Below are 22,395 nucleotides of genomic sequence, written 5' to 3' on the forward strand. Positions count from 1 at the left end.
TCAAAGATATAAAACAAAGTTGATGCTAATCGACCTTTTTTCCAAATGAGAATCGATAAAGAATCGAATCGTTAAACAGAATCGAAAATGGAATCGGAATCGGAAAATTCTTATCAATTCCCATCCCTATAAATCATTTATTTCCTCGGACGTCTGGCTGCCTGGAGGTCATTTCTCTCTCCGCTGGTCACTAGTTCTCTGAAGGACTTGTTCTCTCCGAGGATCTGAGGATCCGGTCCAGCCGCCGGCGTCCTGATGCCAGGAAGGTTTTCTCTTAATATCAAAGCCGTGGTCGGACCTTGAAGCTGTTCTCTGGTCCGTGGGGGGAACATGAATAACAGACCTGTTTCTCTGCATCTGGTGCAGCAGTTTTCTGTTTCTGGGCGGCTCATCTGTCACGAGGACGTCCACCGACTATGACTCTATCACCTTTCCAATCGCTGAACTTCTGATCCACCGCAGCTGCAGTGTGATGCAGATAAACTAAACTGCCCGTCTGGGTCACTGGGCCCTGATCCACCGAGCCTTTAGCACGACAAGACTAGCAGACGGTGCTTAACGACGGCCCTTAACGACGGCCCGTAACAACGAGGGACCGGCAGAGCTGTCGACTTCATCCTTGGCAGCAGCCGAAGTCTCCGGTTAATAAACCTGCAGGATCCTGAACTGATCCCAGAGGATCCTGCTTTTTATCATCTAAGTATGTGTGTATCTATCTATCTATGGATGTACATATATATATATATATATATATATATATATATATATATATATATATATATATATATATATATATATATATATATATATATATATATATATATATATATATATATATATATATATACACAGAGCCGTCTGGGGGATTTGCGAGGCCCTACGCTCACGCGCGCAAAATTTTTGGGTTTTTCGGGTCAGATCGGGTGTCTATATGCGCAATTTTAACTCTCCAATTAGCAAAATACTGGATACCTTCCCCTGCTTCATCATCAAACGAGGCTTTCAGAGAGGCATTAAACTCTTCCATTTTCTTTAGTTTTTTTCTTTTTTCATCCTCTGATGGAAATTTCCTGAATCTGTCTCGTTCTCTCGACATTGTGTGACAGTTTGTTCCAACTCCACCGTCTGGATCAGAGCTTGTGTCTGCGCTTGGTCTGATCAGTTGTAATGAACAACAGACACGCGCATCATTGCACATATATTTATTCATATGCACCGACTAGTACACATTTAGGTCTGTAATGGAACGTGACTGTTGATATTTATAAGGGAAAAAAGGAAAATAAAAAGGAAAAAAAAAAAAAAAAAACGGCCCATAGCCGTACATACTGTATATATATACACAGAGAGTGTTACAGAGTTACAGAGTGTTTTTCCTGTTCTTAAATCCTGCTCATGCAGCTGTTTGTGTTTGTTTACTTGCTAATTCCTCCTCTGCTGGTCAGTCGCCAGAGAGAGATCAGGAAACGGGATGAAAGGACCTTGATCTCCAGCTGTAACCACTGGTTTCATCACACCGTGTTCTCATCGAGCTGCTGCTTCTGTTCGAGTTCAAAACTGGACGTTTCACAGGCTGAACCTCATCAGCTCGTCTCTTTATCTGCAGCTCAAGTCTCCGACTAATTACCCTCCACTCTGCCCTCACGCCAATCAAGATCACCGGGAAACTAGAGGACGTCTGGGTTAGTTTCTCCAAGAAAACAGGCCATATATGTGTGTCTGTATGCGTCCGTCCGTCCGTCCCTCCGTCCGTCTGTCTGTCTATCTATCCATTAGGGCTGCAACTAATAATTATTTTAATAATAGATTAATCTGTAGATTATTTTTTCGATTAATCGATGAATCAGATAAAAAAAAAAAGCATTAAATTCCAAACATTCGAAAACAGAACTGACAGTGCAAATTCACAGTGCAGATAATATTCAGAAAGTTCACAAACGGGTTGCTCCTTGAACATCCCTGAGCTTTTAAAGTATTGATTAAAAAAAACAAACTAAATGGACTAACACAGAAAACATACACATGTATGCTGTACTTCTGCCAAATATATAAAAAAGAGGTATACTTTGTTTAAAAGGGACCTGAGCTGTCAGAACAATAAATAAATTATAAAAAATAAAGAAAAATACAAATCAGAAACATGATTTGTTTGAACATTACAATTTGTTCTCTCACTGCCTTCACTCAAAAAACTAAGGATCTTACCAAGAAGTGTTCTTATTTCTAACTAACTTTCTATTTCTCTGATAACACACATAACTTAAAAGGTTAGGTGTTTTTCCCACGTGTTCTCACAATTGAACTTTCATTTGTGTCAAGCAAATTTTAAGTTCTAGTTAAGTTTTAAGTTAAAGTCCTTATAAGATTTTCAGTTTTGGCAGTGTTCAAAATAAAATTATGAGCCCTGCTGTATTGGAGCACATTTTGCTTTAGTTAAAACTGTAGCGGGAACAGATGTTTAGAGGAACCGATGTATGTACCGGGTTAGAGGGGGAACATATAGGAGAACGGACCAGAAGAATATAGAGTGGATTAAAAATAAAAGTTAAGCACTAGAGCTACATGTGTCTCCCGTCTGGGCCATTGCAGACTCATTGCCTGAGCATCGCATGTTACTAAAACCAAACAAATCCTCCTCTTTCTTCTTCCTTTATGTGAGCGGCATCAGCGCGTTGTGCTGCATTAAATGTAGTCCGGGTAAACACCTGCTTTGAGCTGCAAAGCACAAGCTCCTCAACTTCCGCTCCGCGACTTAGTGAGTGACGTAATAATCGCGCGACACAACGAATCGATAATGGAATTCGTTGCCAACGCTTTTAATAATCGATTTTTATTGATTTTATCGATTCGTTGTTGCAGCCCTACTATCCATGCATCCATGCATCCATCCATGTATTAACATCTCAGAAAGTTTTTATTTCATGTTCTTGTTTCTCCGGAGTCTGGGGAGGAAGAAAAGTTTCTAGTGGAAAGGCAAAGTTTCCGGAAAGCCCTGGGGTTTAAGGGGCTTTCTTTAGTTTTTTAAGGAGGCCTCGGGTCTGAAAGGTAGAGAAAACGGATTTAGCGGCCGCCGCAGGCTTTTCCTCATCTGCTGGTTGCATGGCAGCAGAAACAACCCCGGACTTTCACAGGTTGCTCTGATGACCGGAGGGAGAATCAGAGAGACGAGAGGGTGGTCCACAATCAGACCCACCGGGAAAAAAGAACCATTAAATCAGCCAGACAGGGCTGGTTTTATGTATTCATTCATTTTTAGAGGAGCTGCTTGTCAAACCGGTCAGAACCTGAACGCTGGGACCGCAGGGAAAAGGCTGCAATCTCGTCCGGGAGGCGACGTCTGCAGCCGTCACGACAAAGACCAAGCCCTTTCTGTTTCAGCTTTTATCTTAACACACTCGAAGGTCATTAGTTTGATGCACCAACACCTCTACGCTAGGATCAGAACTCAGACGAATCATCATCAAGTCTAACTCACCGAAGCTCCATGTAGCGCCCTATAATGTAATAATTTCCTATAATGTAATAATTTCCTATAATGTAATAATTTCCTATAATGTAATAATTTCCGGAAAAAGAAATAAAATTTGCACTTAACTCATTCGAAAATATAATAAAACCCAATTATGTAATAACTTAACCAATAATGTAATAAAATACCCTGACTGATATTGTAATAACATTTTTACCAATAATGTAATACCTTATTACGTTATTGGGAATTTATTACATGCTACTCAAAGTCTGCAATTTAACCCAATTAATTATTCTGGTGTTTCAAATCCAGCGTATAAAACATTCTTAGATTCTTAAAACACAAAATGTAGAACTCTGGACTGAAAATGAACATATATATTACATTATTTGTCAAGTATTACATTATCAGTTTTGGAGAAAAAAAAAAAAAAAGACTCACCTGAAAATGTAATGAATTCCCAATAATATAATAAGGTATTACATTATCGGTAAACATGTTATTACAATATCAGTCAGGGTATTTTATTACATTATTGGTGAAGTTATTACATAATTGAGTTTTAATATATTTTCGAATGAGTTAAGTGCAAATTTTATTACATTTTCAGGAAATTATTACATTATAGGAAATTATTACATTATAGGAAATGATTACATTATAGGGCGCTACACTCCATCATCCAGAAAAAATCATCTAGGGCTGCAGCTATCGAATATTTTAGCAATCGAGTATTCTACTGAAAATTCCATCGATTAATCGAGTAATCGGATAAAACATATTACAAAAATACATAAGATGTTAGATGTTAATTGACATCACTAAGACTACATTATATAATACAGTAGGTTCATGGCTGTGCATTTAAAAACCCTGAACTTACACCAGTCGACCAAATTCACTGCCTTCACTCAAAAAACTAAGGATCTTAGCAAGAAATGTTCTTATTTCTAACCTAAAAATGCCATTACACCTGATAACACACATCACTTAAAAGATTAGCTGTTTTTTCCACGTGTTTCAATTGAACTTTAATTTGTGTCAAGCACATTTTAAGTTCTAGTTAAGTTTTAAGTTAAAGGTTTGATAAGATTTTGAGTTTTGGCAGTTTGGAAAATAAAATTCTGAGCCCTGCTGTATTGGAGCACATTAGCCGCCAGCGCTACTTGATGTTTTATCCATCAATGACTACAGAGATAAAACTGAAAACTACCCAGTTAGCTTTATTACGTTTTTATTTTCCCCCTCATCTACAGCTCTGTGTTTTTACAGATTAAATACGTTAGCCGCATCGACAGTCGTCATAATTAACAGAAACCTAACCTTCCACAGGGCTAACGTTATGTTAGCAAGGTACCGTAACGTTAATCTCATTAATTAGCGCTACGTTAACTTAATTTGATCTTGTCTGGGGTGACGGTTTCTCCACTCTGGGAGTAAACAGGGTGTTGGTGGAAAAGCTGCAGCGTTGAGGACGTGCTGTTGTATCAGCTCTGTCTTACAGTGAAACAGCAACAGTGTTGCCTTGGGGTCCAGCTTTCTTTTTCTTTCTTTTTGTTTATTTTGGTCATCCAAAAAACAATGTTATTACATCGGTGCAACCATCAGGTTGGCACTACAGAGATGGCTCAAAAAGATGTGACCAATAAAGCTGTAGCTGAAGCCTGAGCTTGTGATGCCTATAACCCTATTATCATACAATCAATACTAGACCATGTTTATAAAGAAGTGCAGGAAAAAAGGTTAATGATAGCTTGAAATGCTCCCACACTTTTGACATTTTCTGCCTTTTCTTTTAGTTAAAACCAAACATATCCTCCTCTTTCTTCTACCTTTACGTGCGCGGCGTCAGTGCGTTGTGCCGCATTAAACATAGTCCGGGCGAAATACGATGCTTTGAGCTGCAAAATTAAACGATTCCTCGAGGCAGAGAAAATTCCTCGATGATTTTTTGTAATCAAATTACTCGAATTATTCGAGGAATCGTTTCAGCCCTAATATTCACATTTACACCATGGATGGATGGATGGATGGATGAGTGATGGATGCATGGATGGATGGATGGATGGATGGACGGACGGACGGACGGACGGATGATGGATGGATGGACGGACGGACGGACGGACGGACGGACGGACGGACGGACGGACGGACGGACGGACGGACGGATGGATGGACGGATGGACGGATGGACGGATGGACGGACGGATGGATGGATGCATGGATGGATGGATGGATGCATGGATGGATGGATGGACGGACGGATGGATGGATGCATGGATGGATGGACGGATGGACGGATGGACGGATGGACGGACGGATGGATGGATGCATGGATGGATGGATGGATGCATGGATGGATGGATGGATGCATGGATGGATGGATGGATGGATAAATATATTGTGATACTTTGCCGGCCGATTCAATATTCAAAATTTGAATATTAATTTTTTAAAATAATTAATCATGTTTCAAACGGGTTGTAAATCCAGTACGACTTTATAGTTTCAGTTGTTGTAAAACTGCACTTTAATTACTTCAAAGGCTTGTTAACTACAGTTTGCTCTGTTTAAATAAATGGAACTAATTTCAACACATCTGTTATTAATTCTGTCCAGCATTTGCAGCTGCAGACTCTCAATTAGACACATATTTGTTGTGTAATTGATGTTTTTGGTTTTCAGTTCAATGAATTTAATCCAAGTAAATCATGTTTGGTGTCCAAGATGTCACCAAAACTAAAACTAGACTGAAAACCAACTTAGCCGTCACATACTTGTTGCCAGGCAACAGTGATGCCGGCGCGGCTGGTCGACCGTGAAACATAACGAGTCACGTGTGGGACCCAGACGGAGCGAGACGAGCCGCCGGCCCCACGTCAACTCAGATATCAGGAGGCATCAATCAGTGTCGTGTTGAACTCGACCTGACGCTCAGACCAGAACCCGCCGGACACCCAGAACCGGCTCCGAGTCTCACCCTCACTCTGAATTCAAGGGTTTTATTTCTGGACGAAACCATCCTTTCTTTATGGAAACTTGACGACACAAAGACGCTTTTTATTTAAACCTTCGGGTTTATCTAAATTCTAAATATGATGGACTTTAGGCAACCAAATTAAACTTTACTGATCATTTAAGCCAATAATAATAATAATTAAAGCTGCAAGCAGTGATGAATTTGTGCACGTTCAGGCTGCAGTGGAAGCTTGTATGACTTCATGTAGATTCTTCAGAACTGGACATTTAGCGGATGAAACCACCCACGACTCTCTATGTCAAACCATTCAAAAGTTATGGCAGAAAGTAGGAACTATCACATATCGACCAATCAGAAGAAGGGGCGGGGCTAATTTGCAACAATTATGTTCAAGTACTCAAAACCGAGTCCGATGACACGACCCACGAGTCTTTATATCAAACCATTCAAAAGTTATTGCAGAAAATTGGAAGTATCACATATCGACCAATCAGATGAAGGGGGGGCGCGCTTTTTGGCGTCTATCGTCGCCACTTTAACACTTTTGAAAGAGAAAAGTAATGCACTTCGTCGCAGGATGGAGACACACATTTTGATGTATAACACACCTGGGTGCACGTTACGGTTCGGGCCGCATTAACGGCCGAAGAAATGGCATAAATTGCGCCAAAATTACACCATTAATTCAAAATGGCCGACTTCCTGTTGGGTTTGGGCCATGGCTCCAAGAGATTTTTCTTTAAGTTGTGACATGATACAGGTGTGTACCGATTTTCATGCATGTATGGGAAACCGTATTGTGGGGCTTGAGGAACAAAGTTTTCTAGGGGGCGCTGTTGAGCCGTTAGGCCACGCCCATTAATGCAAACCATTAAATATCAAATTTATCACCAGGCCGGTCTTGGTGCAAAATTTGGTGACTTTTGGGGCACGTTTAGGGGGAAAAAGACCCTCCTTTTGTCGGAAGAAAAACGAGAAAAAAAAATTCCTACAGATACAATAGGGCCTTCGCTCTGTCAGTGCACGGGCCCTAATAATTATAATAATAATAAATTTCATGTGTTAAGCGCCTTTCATAGCGTACAACAATCAAAATACAAAAACACGATTTAAACAATAGAGAACAGCAAAGTTTGCAGAAGAATACAAAAGACCACGTGAGTTGTAAGTGTACTTAGTTGATTAAAATCTCATTTGTGAAACAAACTTCACCAGTAAAGTCAAACATGAGTGTGGGGCTGGAGCTAGAAATATGGTAGTTTCATATTTCTGTGATGACAAAAACAAATTTATCACCGATGTCACACTGGATAGACTTTACAACAATATATATAGCCAATTCTCCACTTGTTTCCTTAATGGTGTGCATTTTAAGTTCATACAGTATTGTGATTGGTCTGATCTGTTTTTAGTTTACATCATAACTGAACTAAGACACATTGAAGGGTGTGAAGGTCGAGCCTCGTCTATGACACGAGACACGGCGGTCTCTCCGGTCTCTCCCTCCGGCCTCACTATATATATATATATATATATATATATATATATATATATATATATATATATATATATATATATATATATATATATAGCCTATATATGTATGTATATGTATATAAGGTAACATTTATAGTATGCAAAAGATGGAGGTACAGTATATGTAATCTCTGACCATGACCAAGTCTGGTCATTGAAGGTCCTTGAAGGCCCTTAAATGTCCTTGAAGGCTGCATGTTTTAGACATTCCCTGCTTCAAGTCACTCAATTCAAATTCAAGTGTCACGATGCAGATCCGTTAATGACACATTCGTCTGAATCAGGCGTCGTAAAACAGGAAAATAAAAGGCTCCATAAAGCCTTTATTACTTTGTTCTTTGTCCAATTATCACACAAACAAATTTGTAAGTTCTATAAAACATGTTCTATTTGGCTTTCATTAGCAAATAAAAACAGTAAAATAAACTGTGAGTTTAAACAAATGTAATTGATGTTTACGATGGCCGTAAAACTCAAATCTTGGAGCTGAAAGAAGTACGTTTCTATTGTTATTTTCTGGTTAAATCATAAACCGGTTGAAACTGAAGCTGCACTCTTGTAAACGCCGTCCAGGGTACGTCGTCTGGCTCGTTGGGAGGCTTGAAATGAACTCATAAAAGAAGGAAAAGAAGAATAACGAGCAAAAGAACAAACCTGTCAAATATCCAACCTGTCATGAAAATGTGAGGAAGCACAGCCTCATCTCTAACCACGTGCCCACAGCCATGGTTGCCCATGGCAACCACGGTTTCCTGACAACCCACTCAGCTGCACGTAATGTTCCACACAGGTACTTTGCGGTAATGAAGTCGTAATCCTGCAGCGGCTCCCTGGAGCGAGGCGCGCTCGCGCTAATCTGCTCCAGCGGCTCACGGCCCGTGAAACGACATCCAGTAGCGTCCTCCCAGTATGAACGCCGCATGACAGGAAATGTTTGTGTCACACAGGAGCGTTGGACTAAACAGCGAGCTGTTAGAATAAGCCGACATGGCTCCACGTGCCACACAACCCCCACTTAAACCCTCACGGCCCGTGAACGTTTAACCGAGCGCAGATGTGTTGGGTATAAAGCTATATTTAGTTACACAGCACATTAATCCTGACAGTGAAATTACTGTGGGCTGAAGTTTACCTGCACGCCAACCTTGCATGCATAAATTCATCCAAACACTTGAGTCCTGGTGGCCTCAGCAGTAGGAGGATGGAGGCTCCGAGGCCCCGGAGGCCCCGGAGGCGCCGCACTCTCTCTGAGTGGGAGGTTTTCTGGCTCGTGTCATGCGAGCGTCTTTCGTTAGAATTTAGACGGGGAATTTTTACATCCATCTCCCAACTGTTGCTCTGCCTCAAGTTAAACCGGCCTCTCCAGGAAGATGTGCTGAACCAGCGACATTGAAGGGCAGATTGAATCACCAGAGAGCCCATAATTGATTATTTAGTGTTGGAGGAGAGAGTAATCCTGATTTTTACTTCCGCATCCTGACAACACGGTCAGTGGGGCGTTTTCCTGCGAGTACAGGAACTGAAACTCCTCCACGGGCATCGTACGTTTGTTCAGGACGAGACAGCACAAATAAGGAAGAGTTGCTCAAACCTAACATTAACCCAAATAAAAAAGTAAAAACTTTGGAACTGTTGACCTCAGGGATATTTATGAACAGTTACTCCAGAAAACAAAGGAGGGTGAACGTATACCCGTTGGTGCATCACAGTCTTCTCGCCATTTAATAATCTTTTACTCCTTAGGGACAATGAAGACCAAACGAAGAGCAAACAAAGACCAAATAAAGAGCAGACGAAGAGGCAACGAAGGGCCAGCAAAGAGCCAACGAAGGGCCAGCAAAGAGCCAACGAAGGGCCAGCAAAGAGCCAACGAAGAGCCAACGAAGGGCCAACGAAGAGCCAACGAAGGGCCAGCGAAGAGCTAACGGAAAGCCAACGAAAGGGCCAACGAAGAGCCAACGAAGAGCCAACGAAGGGCCAACGAAGAGCCAACGGAAAGCCAATGAAAGGGCCAACGAAGAGCCAACGAAGGGCCAACGAAGAGCCAACGAAGAGCCAACGAAGGGCCAACGAAGAGCCAACGAAGAGCCAACGAAGGGCCAACGAAGAGCCAATGAAGAGCCAACAAAGGGCCAACGAAGAGCCAACGAAGGGCCAGCGAATACCAAGTCAAGACCAAACGAAGACCAAATAAAGAGCCAACGAAGAGCCTACGAAGGGCCAACGAAGAGCCAACGAAGAGCCAACGACGAGCCAACAAAGAGCCAACGACGAGCCAGCGAATACCAAGTCAAGACCAAACGAAGAGCCAACGAAGGGCCAACAAACGGCCAACAAAGACCAAGTCAACAGAGCCAACAAAAACCAAGTCAAGACCAAACGAAGACCAAATAAAGACCAAACAAAGAGCCAACGAAGGGCCAACGAAGACCAAGTCAAAACTTAATGAAGACCAAATAAAGAGCAAACGAAGAGCCAACAAAAACCAAGTCAAGACCAATCAAAGATCAAATAAAGACTAAACGAAGGGCCAACGATGAGTCAGCGAATACCAAGTCAAGACCAAATAAAGACCAAACGAAGAGCCAACAAAGACCAAGTCAATAGAGCCAATGAAAACCAAGTGAACACCAAATAAAGACCAAACGAATAGCCAACGAAGGGCCAACAAGGTGCTGACAAACAAAGACTCAGTCAAGACTTAATGAAGACCAAATACAGAACAAACGAAGAGCTAATGTCTACTATCGATTGCTGGTTTACGCAGGAATTGAATCACTGGGAACCGGTTCTGAACAAGAACCAGTTCTCGATTCTCATTTTATTTTGTTCCTGTCAACTTTCACACATAAAAACATTATTTTTCTTTCCTTTTTCCAGTACCATCAAGTCATTAACGTGAGTTAATAGTTGATTTTAGTTGATTTTATTAATTATCACCCTGCTGCCACTTGTGTGAGTACAGAGATGTCCCGTTAGGGTTCACCTGGTTCATCTGCTTCACCTGCTTCACCTGCTTCACCTGGTTCACCTGGTTCACCTGCTTCACCTGCTTCACCTGGTTCACCTGCTTCACCTGCTTCACCTGCTGCACCTGGTTCACCTGCTTCACCTGGTTCACCCGACTCACCTGTGTGAGGGGGATGTGCTGGCTGGATTTTATCTTCTCATGTTGTTCTAGTCCTCTGAAATGTTTTTTTAAAGTAAAAAGAGCCAAGCCTGTTAGTGTCAGTTGCCTCCTTCATCCTGGACCGTCTCCAGGTTTTTTATCTCTGCTCCCAGGTTTGCGTTTATGTTCATCGTTAAATACCTTAATCGGCCCCCACGTTCTCTCCCTCTGCAGCTTTCTCTCGTTCCTCGGCTGCAGCAGCCGTGTTGCACGTTTCTCTGAATATCTGCTCATGTTTATTACAAGGCTGTAAATGTTCAGTTCCAGCAGACGACGATGGGAACATCACTTCTGCTTACTCTGAGTTGCCATGGTGATTCACGGTTTTAGTGATGATGCAGTTTATAGTCGCGTTCACATGCTGCTTTTTATAAATGACAAGAAGATAATTTTGGAGGTTGAAATTAACCCGGAACAATCAAAGTCGCTCGTTTAGAGCCGCTTGAGAAAGTGAAGCCTCTCATGAACAAACAACAAGACGTGTAAACGACCAGGAAACTTAAACGGATCTGGTCGGTTTGGTTTTAATGTAAAAATCTGTCATCATATGAAGTTAAACCGTTTCCAGATTTAAAGTCTTCAGCACCAGACCCAGTTGAGAAACACAGATATTTATCATGTGTGGTCGGATCAGCGCCTGTGAGCCCGGACCAAAAGAGAACAAAAAGAGAGACCCCCGTGTTCCTTTGTCTTCTTGTATTTATCAAGATGATTTTTTTTTTTAATGTATTTACAGACTGAGAAACACTGAAAGCCACTTGTGTTCAGATCAGCGATTCTGGGCCCAGACCAACTAAAGACCAAACGAAGAGCAAACAAAGGGCCAACAAAGAGAAAAAGAAGAGCCAACGAAGGGCCAACGACGAGCCAGCAAATACCAAGTCAAGACCAAAACGAAGACCAAATAAAGATCAAACGAATAGCCTACGAAGACCAAGTCAACAGAACAAACGAAAACCAAGTCAACACCAAACCAAGACCAAATAAAGACCAAACGAAGAGCCAACGAAGTGCCAACAAAGGACCAACGAAGTGCCAACAAAAACCAAGTCAATAAAGCCAACAAAGACCAAGTCAAGACTTAATGAAGACCAAATAAAGAGCAAAGGAAGAGCAAACGAAGGGCCAACGACGAGCCAGCAAATACCAAGTCAAGACTAAAAAAAGACCAAATAAAGAGCAAACGAAGGGCCAACAAAGACCAAGTCAATAGAACAAACGAAAACCAAGTCAACACCAAACAAAGACCAAATAAAGATCAAACGAAGAGCCAACAAAGGGCCAACGAAGTGCCAACGAAGACCAAGTCATAAAGCCAACAAAGACCAAGTCAAGACTTAATGAAGACCAAATAAAGAGCAGAAGAAGAGCAAACGAAGAGCCAAAAAAGACCAAGTCAAAACCAAATAAAGACCAAACGAATAGCCAATGAAGACCAAGTCAATAGAATAAACGAAAACCAAGTCAACACCAAACAAAGACCAAAATCAAGACCAAACGAAGAGCCAACGAAGGGCCAACAAAGGACCAACGAAGTGCCAACGAAGACCAAGCCAATAAAGCCAACAAAGACCAATTCAAGACCTAATGAAGACCAAATAAAGAGCAAACGAAGAGCAAACAAAGGGCCAACGACGAGCCAGCAAATACCAAGTCAAGACTAAAAAAAAGACCAAATAAAGAGCAAACGAAGAGCAAACGAAGAGCCAACAAAGAGCAAACGAAGAGCCAACAGAGGGCCAACGAAGACTTCTGACCGACTGTTAACACTGCATATTGCATATAAAGTGATTTGATTTGTGTCGTTGCCGACATTCCCTAAGCCACATGGTTGCTATGGTTACCTAGACACATAGAACAGGTGTAAACAAACCAAAACGGCGAGTGCTGCACCGGCTTTAACAGCGCTGCCAGAGGTTGTGTGGAGCCGTGGTGGAAACTTAAGACCAGTTCCAAGAAAGCTGTAGAGACGGAGGAAGCTACATTGCGGGCAGTCACGTCCACGGCGGGACGGACCCGGTCCTGGACCGTTAACCGACGGAGAGTCCCCCCGTCACAGCGATCCCTCTGGCAGACGCTTCCAGACTGGGACACATCTGTACAAGTCTGATGGGAACACTTTTGAAACTACAACCACACCGTGAGGCGATGGGCGGTGATGAATACAGGTGGCTCATGAGAGCTGAAGATTCATTAATATGTAAATATGATTTTAATCAAATTGAATCCTGCGACGAGACAAGAATGGAACATCTGGTCCGACTCGATTACGTGCTGGGCTGCACAACCTCGGCTGTCTTTTATTAGTTAAATTAGTTAAAGCTCAGCCACTTTAATTTTAATTTCAATTCAATTCAATTACATTTTATTTATATAGCGTCTAATACAACAAAAGTTGTCTCTAGACGCTTTCCAGAGACCCAGAACATGACCCCCGAGCAATTATTACATAAACAATGGCAGGTAAAAACTCCCCTAGTGGGAGAAAAACCTTAAGCCAAACAGTGGCAAAGGAAAACTCCCCTTTAGGAGGGAAGAAACCTGGACCAGGACCAGGATCATAAGGGGGGACCCTCCTGCCGAGGGCCAGACTGGTGGGTCAGGGACGGCAACAGCACAGCAGGCAGGTGGAAGCAGCAACGGGATGACCGGGGGTGGGGACCGCAGGCCAGCACGCAGCTCCCGAAGCTCCGGCCCAATCAGCAAGTCCCAGGTTGGGGTGCAGGGTCGGGGAAGGGTTGAAAAGGGGCAGGGCCAGGGAGAGGAGTCTTGAGGGACGAACCTTCTCCCCCGCCCAAAAGGGGCCGTTACCCTGCCCCTCTCACTCCCACACTGCAGGTTCCGGTGTTTTGCATTCAGAGATGCTCTTCGCCACCGGCAGAGGATGCTGCACCAAGAAAAAAGGAGAGAAAGGGGGGGGGGGGGGCAGCACAAGAAACTACAGGAGCGACTCTAACACACTAGAGTTTACACTACCTAGAGATTTACCAACACCAGCTAGAGGTTTACTAAACACTAACTATAGGCTTTACTAAACAGAGATGTTTTAAGTTTAGTTTTAAAGGTGGAGGTGGTGTCAGCCTCCTTAACCCAGATTGGAAGTTGGTTCCTATACTTTAGCACTCTGAGACGCCCGAGTACCATCAGAACGGTGCGGTATCATCAGAAACGGTGCGGTACCACCACAACAGTGCGGTACCATCAGAACGGTGCGGCAGTAGCTCAGGTGGTAGAGCGGGTCGTTGAATCCCGCTCCATCCCAGTTGCTGTCGTAGTGTCCTTGGGCAAGACACCTTACCCACCTTGCCCCGTGTGAATGTGTATGAATGTGTATGAATGTTGGTGGTGGTCGGAGGGGCCGTTTGGCGCGATATGGCAGCCACGCTTCTGTCAGTCTGCAGGGCAGCTGTGGCTACAAACGTAGCTACCACCACTGGTGAGGATGTGTATGAATGAATAATGGTCTCTGTAAAGCGCTCTGGGTGCCTTGAAGGGCGCTATATAAATCCAAGTCATTATTATTATCAGTACCATCAGAACGGTGCGGTACCATCTGTACTATCTGTTAACCTCAGTGCTGTCAAATCAATTAGGTATCCAAGCAAAAAAAGTTTCTCCGCCAGACTTTGATAGCCGGTGGCTACGAGCAGAACGCTGCAGTCAGGCTGCACACACACACACACACACACACACACACACACACACACACACACACACACACAGATTATTGGTTACTTCAGGAGGCTGCTGAGCGAAACATGAAGTCAATTGTTCCATTTCTGCACACTTCAGAGGAGCACTCTGGGAAATCAGAGCGCCGCAGCAGGACGTGGGGAGCTGCAGCGCCGCAGCAGGACGTGGGGAGCTGCAGCTCCGCAGCAGGCCGCCACGAAGCAATAAAACCCTGATTGACAGGCATATCCAGATTCATGAGTCCAACAGCAGCCGCGGAGTCCCAGATTAGCACCGGGGCGGCCGCGGTGTCTCAGCTTAATAAATGCTGGAAGATTCACTGGTGGGGGGATATTTTTTACTTTAAGAACACAAATCTCACTCATGTTGAGCTCTGACGGAGGACTGGAGGTGGAGGAGAGAAATAATGTCTGTCCAGTTCCAGTGAAATCTTCAAGCTTTTATTCATCTCTCATGGGTTCTTTACTTTTCCATCTTTTCTTTTTGGAGTCATTCAATTAAAACCCTGCCTCCAAAAACCAGCCTCCTAAAACCCCTCCTCCAAACTCATTTCATTCATAGGACTCCAGAAGTCCGTTTCACAAAGCGGGAGTGTGTCGGACCTGAACACGAAAACGAGGTAACTTAACCCCGACCACGAAGGTTCAGTAACCAAGAAAACTCAGAGTCTGTTACCAAGGTAACTGACTCTGGGTTCAGTTACCCGAAGAAACTCGTACGGGAAGTCTGTTACCACGGTAACAGACTCTGGGTTCAGTAAACCGAGGAAACTCATACTTGGAATCTGTTACCACGGTAACCGACCCTGGGTTCAGTAAACCGAGGAAACTCGTACTTGGAATCTGTTACCAAGGTAAATGACTCTGTGAAGTGAAGGTGATCAAGAGCAGGTTAACTCCAACAAACCCAGAGTTACAGAGTAGTTACACCAACCCCCCCCCCATGAAGCCAGTTCAATTTAATCAAACAATCGACCATAAAACTGTTTAGAGACGACTGAACGATGACATTTGTGTCAGAAAATGCGTCAATGATCGGAACAGAATCACTGCAGCTTTAGACTTGAACACGTGACTCCCCGGTGGATTTTAACATCACAACCAGTAGGGATGGGAATTGAATACCAAGTTAAGACCAAACGAAGACCAAATAAAGAGCAAACGAAGAGCCAACGAAGGGCCAACGAAGGGCCAACGAAGAGCCAACGAAGAGCCAACGAAGGGCCAACGAAGAGCCAACGAAGGGCCAACGAAGCGCCAACGAAGGGCCAACGAAGAGCCAACAAAGGGCCAACGAAGAGCCAACGAAGTGCCAACGAAGTGCCAACGAAGAGCCAACGAAGTGCCAACGAAGCGCCAACGAAGGGCCAACGAAGCGCCAACGAAGGCCCAACGAAGAGCCAACGAAGTGCCAACGAAGTGCCAACGAAGAGCCAACGAAGAGCCAACGAAGTGCCAACGAAGAGCCAACGAAGGGCCAACGAAGGGCCAACGAAGGGCTAACGAAGGGCCAACAAAGAGCCAACGAATACAAAGTCAAGACCAAACGAAGACCAAATAAAGAGCAAACGAAGAGCCAAGAACTATGTATTTATACACACATATATATATATACATACATATATGTATGTAATTAAACAATTAAACAATTGCCTACCTCTCTCCACGGTGGTGACCCCCATGGACGGCTGCCCCAGGCCGGCCTTGGACTCCCACTTGCCCTCGTCGGCGTTGTACTTCTCCACGGAGGCCAGCGGCGTCTGCTGGCGGCTCATGCCCCCCAGCACCATCAGCTGGCCCCCCAGGGCCACGGCCGAGGCCCCCGCCCGCGCTGTGGGCAGCGGTGGCAGCCGGCTCCACGTCTGGCTCTCCACGTCCAGCACCTCGGCGCTGTCCAGGGGGGCCCCGGTCTCGCTGCAGCCCCCCACCACGTACAGCAGGCCCTGGTGGTAGACGGCGGCGCTGTAGACGCGCCGCTGCGACATGGCCGGCAGCCGCTCCCAGCGCAGGGACTTCACGGGACTCACCGCCATCTCCTGTACGGGCATGTCTCCGGGGCCGGGGGGGGGCGCCGCACCATCACAGGTGGGGAAGGAGATGACGGGGGGGGGCTAGACGAGCCTTGGCTCCTTCCTTGGTTGAAGCTTTGGCTCCGTCGACTCCTGAGCCGAGCTCTTAAAACGGCAGAAACCTCAAGGTCAGAGCCAGAACTCGATCGAAGGCGAGGGCAGGTTCAGGTGGAGTCTGCTGACCCCCCTCTAACCCCCCGGTGCCGGATATAATCCCCCAGGAAGCCTTTATAGCAGAGTTTTACAGCTTCACACTGGAGCCAATTACTCTGGGTGACCTGTTCCCCTCGGATGCAACTCTCTTTGCTCTGGCCGGCGGACGGGAAGAAAAATCCTCCCAGCCGAGTGAAAGTCTGTTAATAACAATGACTGTATCGTCCCTCCTCTTGATTAAACCGGGACTCTGGATCCTGGGTGCCTGAGTCACGGGGCCTCGCAGCTTCCTGCTGGACTCGTAGGGTGTGCAGTTCCCTCGGTGAGGCCCGACCTGGAAGAGAGGACGGATGCATGAGATGTGAAAGTGGAGGTAACAGTTAAAGCCTCTTAGGCCACGTTTCCACATAGCCGGGTATTTACAAAAACGGATATTTCCCCCTCTACGTTTTGAAAAGTCTCATCATTTACACGAACCTGCATAAATATCTGTTAAGGTGCTATGAGCAGCCAAACCTACAGGGGGCAGTGTAACGAGAAGATAAAGTCATGCTAGCCAATCAGAATCCTGGAAAAAACATCAACAAATGACACGAGTAACTTCCAGTTACTTCCAAGATGAACGAGAGTCTTTGGTTTGGAGTGACAGAGAAGTGGAGTTACTTTTAAGTGTGACGTTAGAATATAAAACAGGTAAAATACGAGAAATACGGCCAAATTAAATTGTAAACACAGGTGTCACTCATGACGCTGGTGACGTTTCTGTGGCATAATGTGACGTTCTGAAGCCTAAATGTCCGTTTCTCTCCGTTTATAAGCAAACGTGAAGACGGAGGTTTTGAAAATCTCCACTTTGGCCGGAGTTTTCAGAAATTATGGTTTTTGGAGACTTTGAGCTTCGTTTTCGTGTAAACGAACGGCCAAAACGCATGAAAACGCCACCAACGTTTTTGCTCCGTGTAAACGGAGCCTAAGTCCACATCCCCTCTAGACCCCCCTGACCTCTTAACCCTGAGGTACTGTCGGCGCCAGCTCGTGGCGTTTAGACTAGTGCTGTCAGGAGATTAAAAAAATGTATCCAATTAATTACAGGATTTATAATTAATTAATTTGATTAATTGCATTTTAATCTAATATATGCTAGAAGTCCCCAAATAAAGAATTCAAATTCTAGGACATTACAAAACTGCAGTACATGACTAATCAATGACTAATGAATAGCCTACACTAAGAAGAGAAGATTTGAAATCCACATTTTTATGGGTGAAATGTGTTTCATAAATGAAATTCAAAAGAAGTACATCAGCAAACCTATTAGTCCAGGTGCATTATTCAAAAATGCAATACAAATACAGTTAAATAAATGAAATTCAAAAATAAAATAAGGTTGAGTCTCAAATAGGCACTTAAGCAGACTCTCAATTCAAAATTAAAACTAAAGCTGACTCAATACAGCGATTCAAGTACTAGTAGCTGTAACGTTTACAGTGGAACTTGTCCGGACATGTTTAGCGTTTAAATGATAATTCAGGCTGGAGCAGCTCCGGTGATAGGAACATTCTTTTTTACAAAATTGTACAAATCACAGTGTTCTTGTTGATAGTCCCGTCTTCTTTCTTTTTATACATAAACTTGCCGTTCAAAGGCCTTAGCAAAGATTTGCTGAGTCGTCCAGGTCTGTCACTGCATTGTTAGTTTGACCAGCAGCAGGAGGGAAGTCGTGGCCTAAATACTCGCGCATTTTGCCACTCATAATTAATTGCGTTAATTTTCATAACACGTTTAATGAGCAGTGTAATTAATTAATCTAATTAACATGCTAAAGTGACAGCCCTAGTTTAGACGCGTCTCAGGTGAGACGAAACATCCCCCTCTACTGTTTCTGCTGCGTGGCGACTGACTGGCGGCAACGCATTCGATTGGTTTACAAAGGTAGCGAATAACAGCAGAGGGAACGTAAATCCAGAGGATTCACGACCCGACAGACTCAGAGTAAAACAACTTGATCAATATGAAGACAAATCAAAGTTAATTAATGTAAGACCTTTAAAAATGTTGATATTTTTACACATTAATGGATGATAATTGCTGGAAGTTGCTTTTTACTTGATTTGATTTTGATTAAGGTCATTTTTGAACCTAATAGTCCCGCAGACTCCCGCAGAATAGCTAACGCTGTTGCTAATGCTAATGGGGATCCTAAATAAGACAAACAAACTCGGTAGAACTGGACTTGGTTCTGTTCTGGTACCAACAGTCGGCTTCTGAATCAGGTGTTCCTCCTCCCGCCTGTGGTGGCGCTGCACCAACAACCACAGAGACGGGACCACCAACGAAGAAGAAACCTCACCAACGTGGCGCTACTTCAGCTCGTTAGTTCACAACCTTCGTTGCTCGTGTTTCCACCAACAAGTGTCCTATTTCAACCAGAACGACTTCTATCTGAGGTTTTAGCTCGTTTTTAGCTCGTTTTCACTTCAATTTAGGTTGTGATTACCCACAATGCTCTGCGTTGTAGTCCACTTCCTGGGTTTGGTTCAGAGTTCGCGACTTTGAGTTCCCAAAATGAACCAGACTTTCCTAGCAAACGAGCTCTGGTCCGTTTAGAGCGGATCTGGTGGGAATGTGGAAGATTATAATCTGGTGTGAACAGCTGGTCCACATCAGGGGACCAGCTCTAAACCTGCTCATCGGACCCTCACACTTCACGTCAAGGATGTTCACAACATGCAAAACCTCACCTCACAAAACCCAAATGAATCTTAATCTATGTCAATTTTCACACTTTTGAGCAGAGATGCAGATTTTGGTCAGTTTGGATTTTCCTTCGTAGCACTTTAACCAGCCCCATACACAAAGTCCTTAAAATACAAACCGTAGCAGAAGCTGCAGAGGTTGTGCTGCAACAGTTAGCCTCGGTTATCACTCATCACCCTGCCGTTTCGTGTCACGGCGTTCACCACACTGAAAGTGGACCAGAGAAACCAATGGAGACAATCATCCGAGGTACCAAAGTGGAGGAGGAGGGAGAATCAGGTTCCCCTTTTCCACCAAACCGGTTACAGGGCTGGTTTTGGACCAGTTTAATTATGTCTTGCCACGTTTAATGTTAATGTAAAGCACTTTGAATTACCTTGTTTTGAATTGTGCTGTATAAATGAACTTGCCTTGTTTTCCACAGCTCGGGTGTTAAGAGGAGCCACGTCAGTTACGTCTCTGCAAACGTCAGTTACGTCTCTGCTAACGTCAGTTACGTCTCTGCAAACGTCAGTTACGTCTCTGCTAACGTCAGTTACGTCTCTGCAAACGTCAGTTACGTCAGTTACGTCTCTCCAAACGTCAGTTACGTCTCTGCTAACGTCAGTTACGTCTCTGCTAACGTCAGTTACGTCTCTGCTAACGTCAGTTACATCTCTGCTAACGTCAGTTACGTCTCTGCTAACATCAGTTACGTCTCTAACGTCAGTTACGTCTCTGCTAACGTCAGTTACGTCTCTGCTAACGTCAGTTACGTCTCTGCTAACGTCAGTTACGTCTCTGCTAACGTCAGTTACGTCTCTGCTAACGTCAGTTACGTCTCTGCTAACGTCAGTTACGTCTCTGCTAACGTCAGTTACGTCTCTGCTAACGTCAGTTACGTCTCTGCTAACAGTTACGTCTCTGCTAACGTCAGTTACGTCTCTGCTAACGTCAGTTACGGCTCTGCTAACGTCAGTTACGTCTCTGCTAACGTCAGTTACGTCTCTGCTAACGTCAGATACGTCTCTGCTAACGTCAGTTACGTCTCTGCTAACAGTTACGTCTCTGCAAACGTCAGTTACGTCTCTGCTAACGTCAGTTACGTCTCTGCTAACGTCAGTTACGTCTCTGCTAACGTCAGTTACGTCTCTGCCAACGTCAGTTACGTCTCCGCAAACGTCAGTTACGTCTCCGCTAACGTCAGTTACGTCTCCGCTAACGTCAGTTACGTCTCTGCTAACGTCAGTTACGTCTCTGCTAACGTCAGTTACGTCTCCGCTAACGTCAGTTACGTCTCTGCAAACGTCAGTTACGTCTCTGCAAACGTCAGTTACGTCTCTGCAAACGTCAGTTACGTCTCTGCTAACGTCAGTTACGTCTCTGCTAACGTCAGTTACGTCTCCGCTAACGTCAGTTACGTCTCTGCAAACGTCAGTTACCTCTCTGCTAACGTCAGTTACGTCTCTGCTAACGTCAGTTACGTCTCTGCCAACGTCAGTTACGTCTCTGCAAACGTCAGTTACGTCTCCGCTAACGTCAGTTACGTCTCCGCTAACGTCAGTTACGTCTCTGCTAACGTCAGTTACGTCTCTGCTAACGTCAGTTACGTCTCCGCTAACGTCAGTTACGTCTCCGCTAACGTCAGTTACGTCTCTGCTAACGTCAGTTACGTCTCTGCTAACGTCAGTTACGTCTCTGCTAACGTCAGTTACGTCTCCGCTAACGTCAGTTACGTCTCCGCAAACGTCAGTTACGTCTCTGCAAACGTCAGTTACGTCTCTGCTAACGTCAGTTACGTCTCCGCTAACGTCAGTTACGTCTCCGCTAACGTCAGTTACGTCTCTGCAAACGTCAGTTACGTCTCCGCTAACGTCAGTTACGTCTCTGCAAACGTCAGTTACGTCTCTGCGTTTGCGTGAAAGTTGCAGCAACAACCAGGTATCTGCTCTAACAGGACTTGGTCCACGTAGTTCCTCCGTGGACACATCTCTAAAAGACAGGTTGTCTCCTCCTCCTCCCATGATGCTTTGCTGCATCCAGATTCATTCTTATCTGAAAATGTCTCCGTCTCCCAGTCTTGCTGTTGCCGTTGGTCTTAATAACTTCCCCCCCTCCACTTAAGTAAGCGGTTCTTTCCTCTAGACCAGCAAAAAGTTGGTGCTTCCTTGGAACTGGAGCCAGTTCTTTGTCCGTGGAAACAGAAAACCCGTTTTCCAAACTCAGCACTTGCCCCAGAACCAGAACCAGAACCAGAACCAGAACCAGCCTTGGAACCGGTTTGGTGGAAAAGGGGTAAGAGAGTATCAGACCCAACTCAAACCGTCTCCCCACGTCTCTGCTACCAGTTAATGAACATTTTACATCTGAAAAACGATATTCTGTGGGAGTTTACGCCGGGCCGCGCCTGATACGAGATACAAACCCTTGCAAAGACGATCCTGCAGGCGACTGATGATTAATTCAGAGGGATTCATCTGAACGTCGGTTGTACGTTGGATCCCATTCCAGACAAACGTTTGATGCCTTTTCATCTCTGTCTATTTTTCCTGTGTGAAAGGGGCTTTTGTGTCACTTTCAGACGTCAC

At 44.4% G+C, this 22,395-nt stretch overlaps 1 protein-coding gene across 2 annotated transcripts in view; it reads right to left on the reverse strand.

Moving 5' to 3' along the window:
- LOC133457501 (kelch domain-containing protein 8B-like) overlaps positions 1 to 22,395 on the reverse strand; it is a 277,606-nt gene that overhangs the window by 166,427 nt on the left and 88,784 nt on the right. For both annotated transcript variants that reach the window (XM_061736838.1, XM_061736839.1), the window contains exon 2: positions 16,507 to 17,405. In XM_061736838.1, coding sequence (XP_061592822.1) covers positions 16,507 to 16,897 — 391 coding nt within the window. In that variant the 5' untranslated portion in view covers positions 16,898 to 17,405. The remainder of the gene's footprint in view (positions 1 to 16,506; positions 17,406 to 22,395) is intronic.

The sequence above is a fragment of the Cololabis saira genome, chromosome 12, assembly GCF_033807715.1.
Source record: "Cololabis saira isolate AMF1-May2022 chromosome 12, fColSai1.1, whole genome shotgun sequence".
In the NCBI taxonomy this organism is placed as follows: Eukaryota; Metazoa; Chordata; class Actinopteri; order Beloniformes; family Belonidae; genus Cololabis; species Cololabis saira.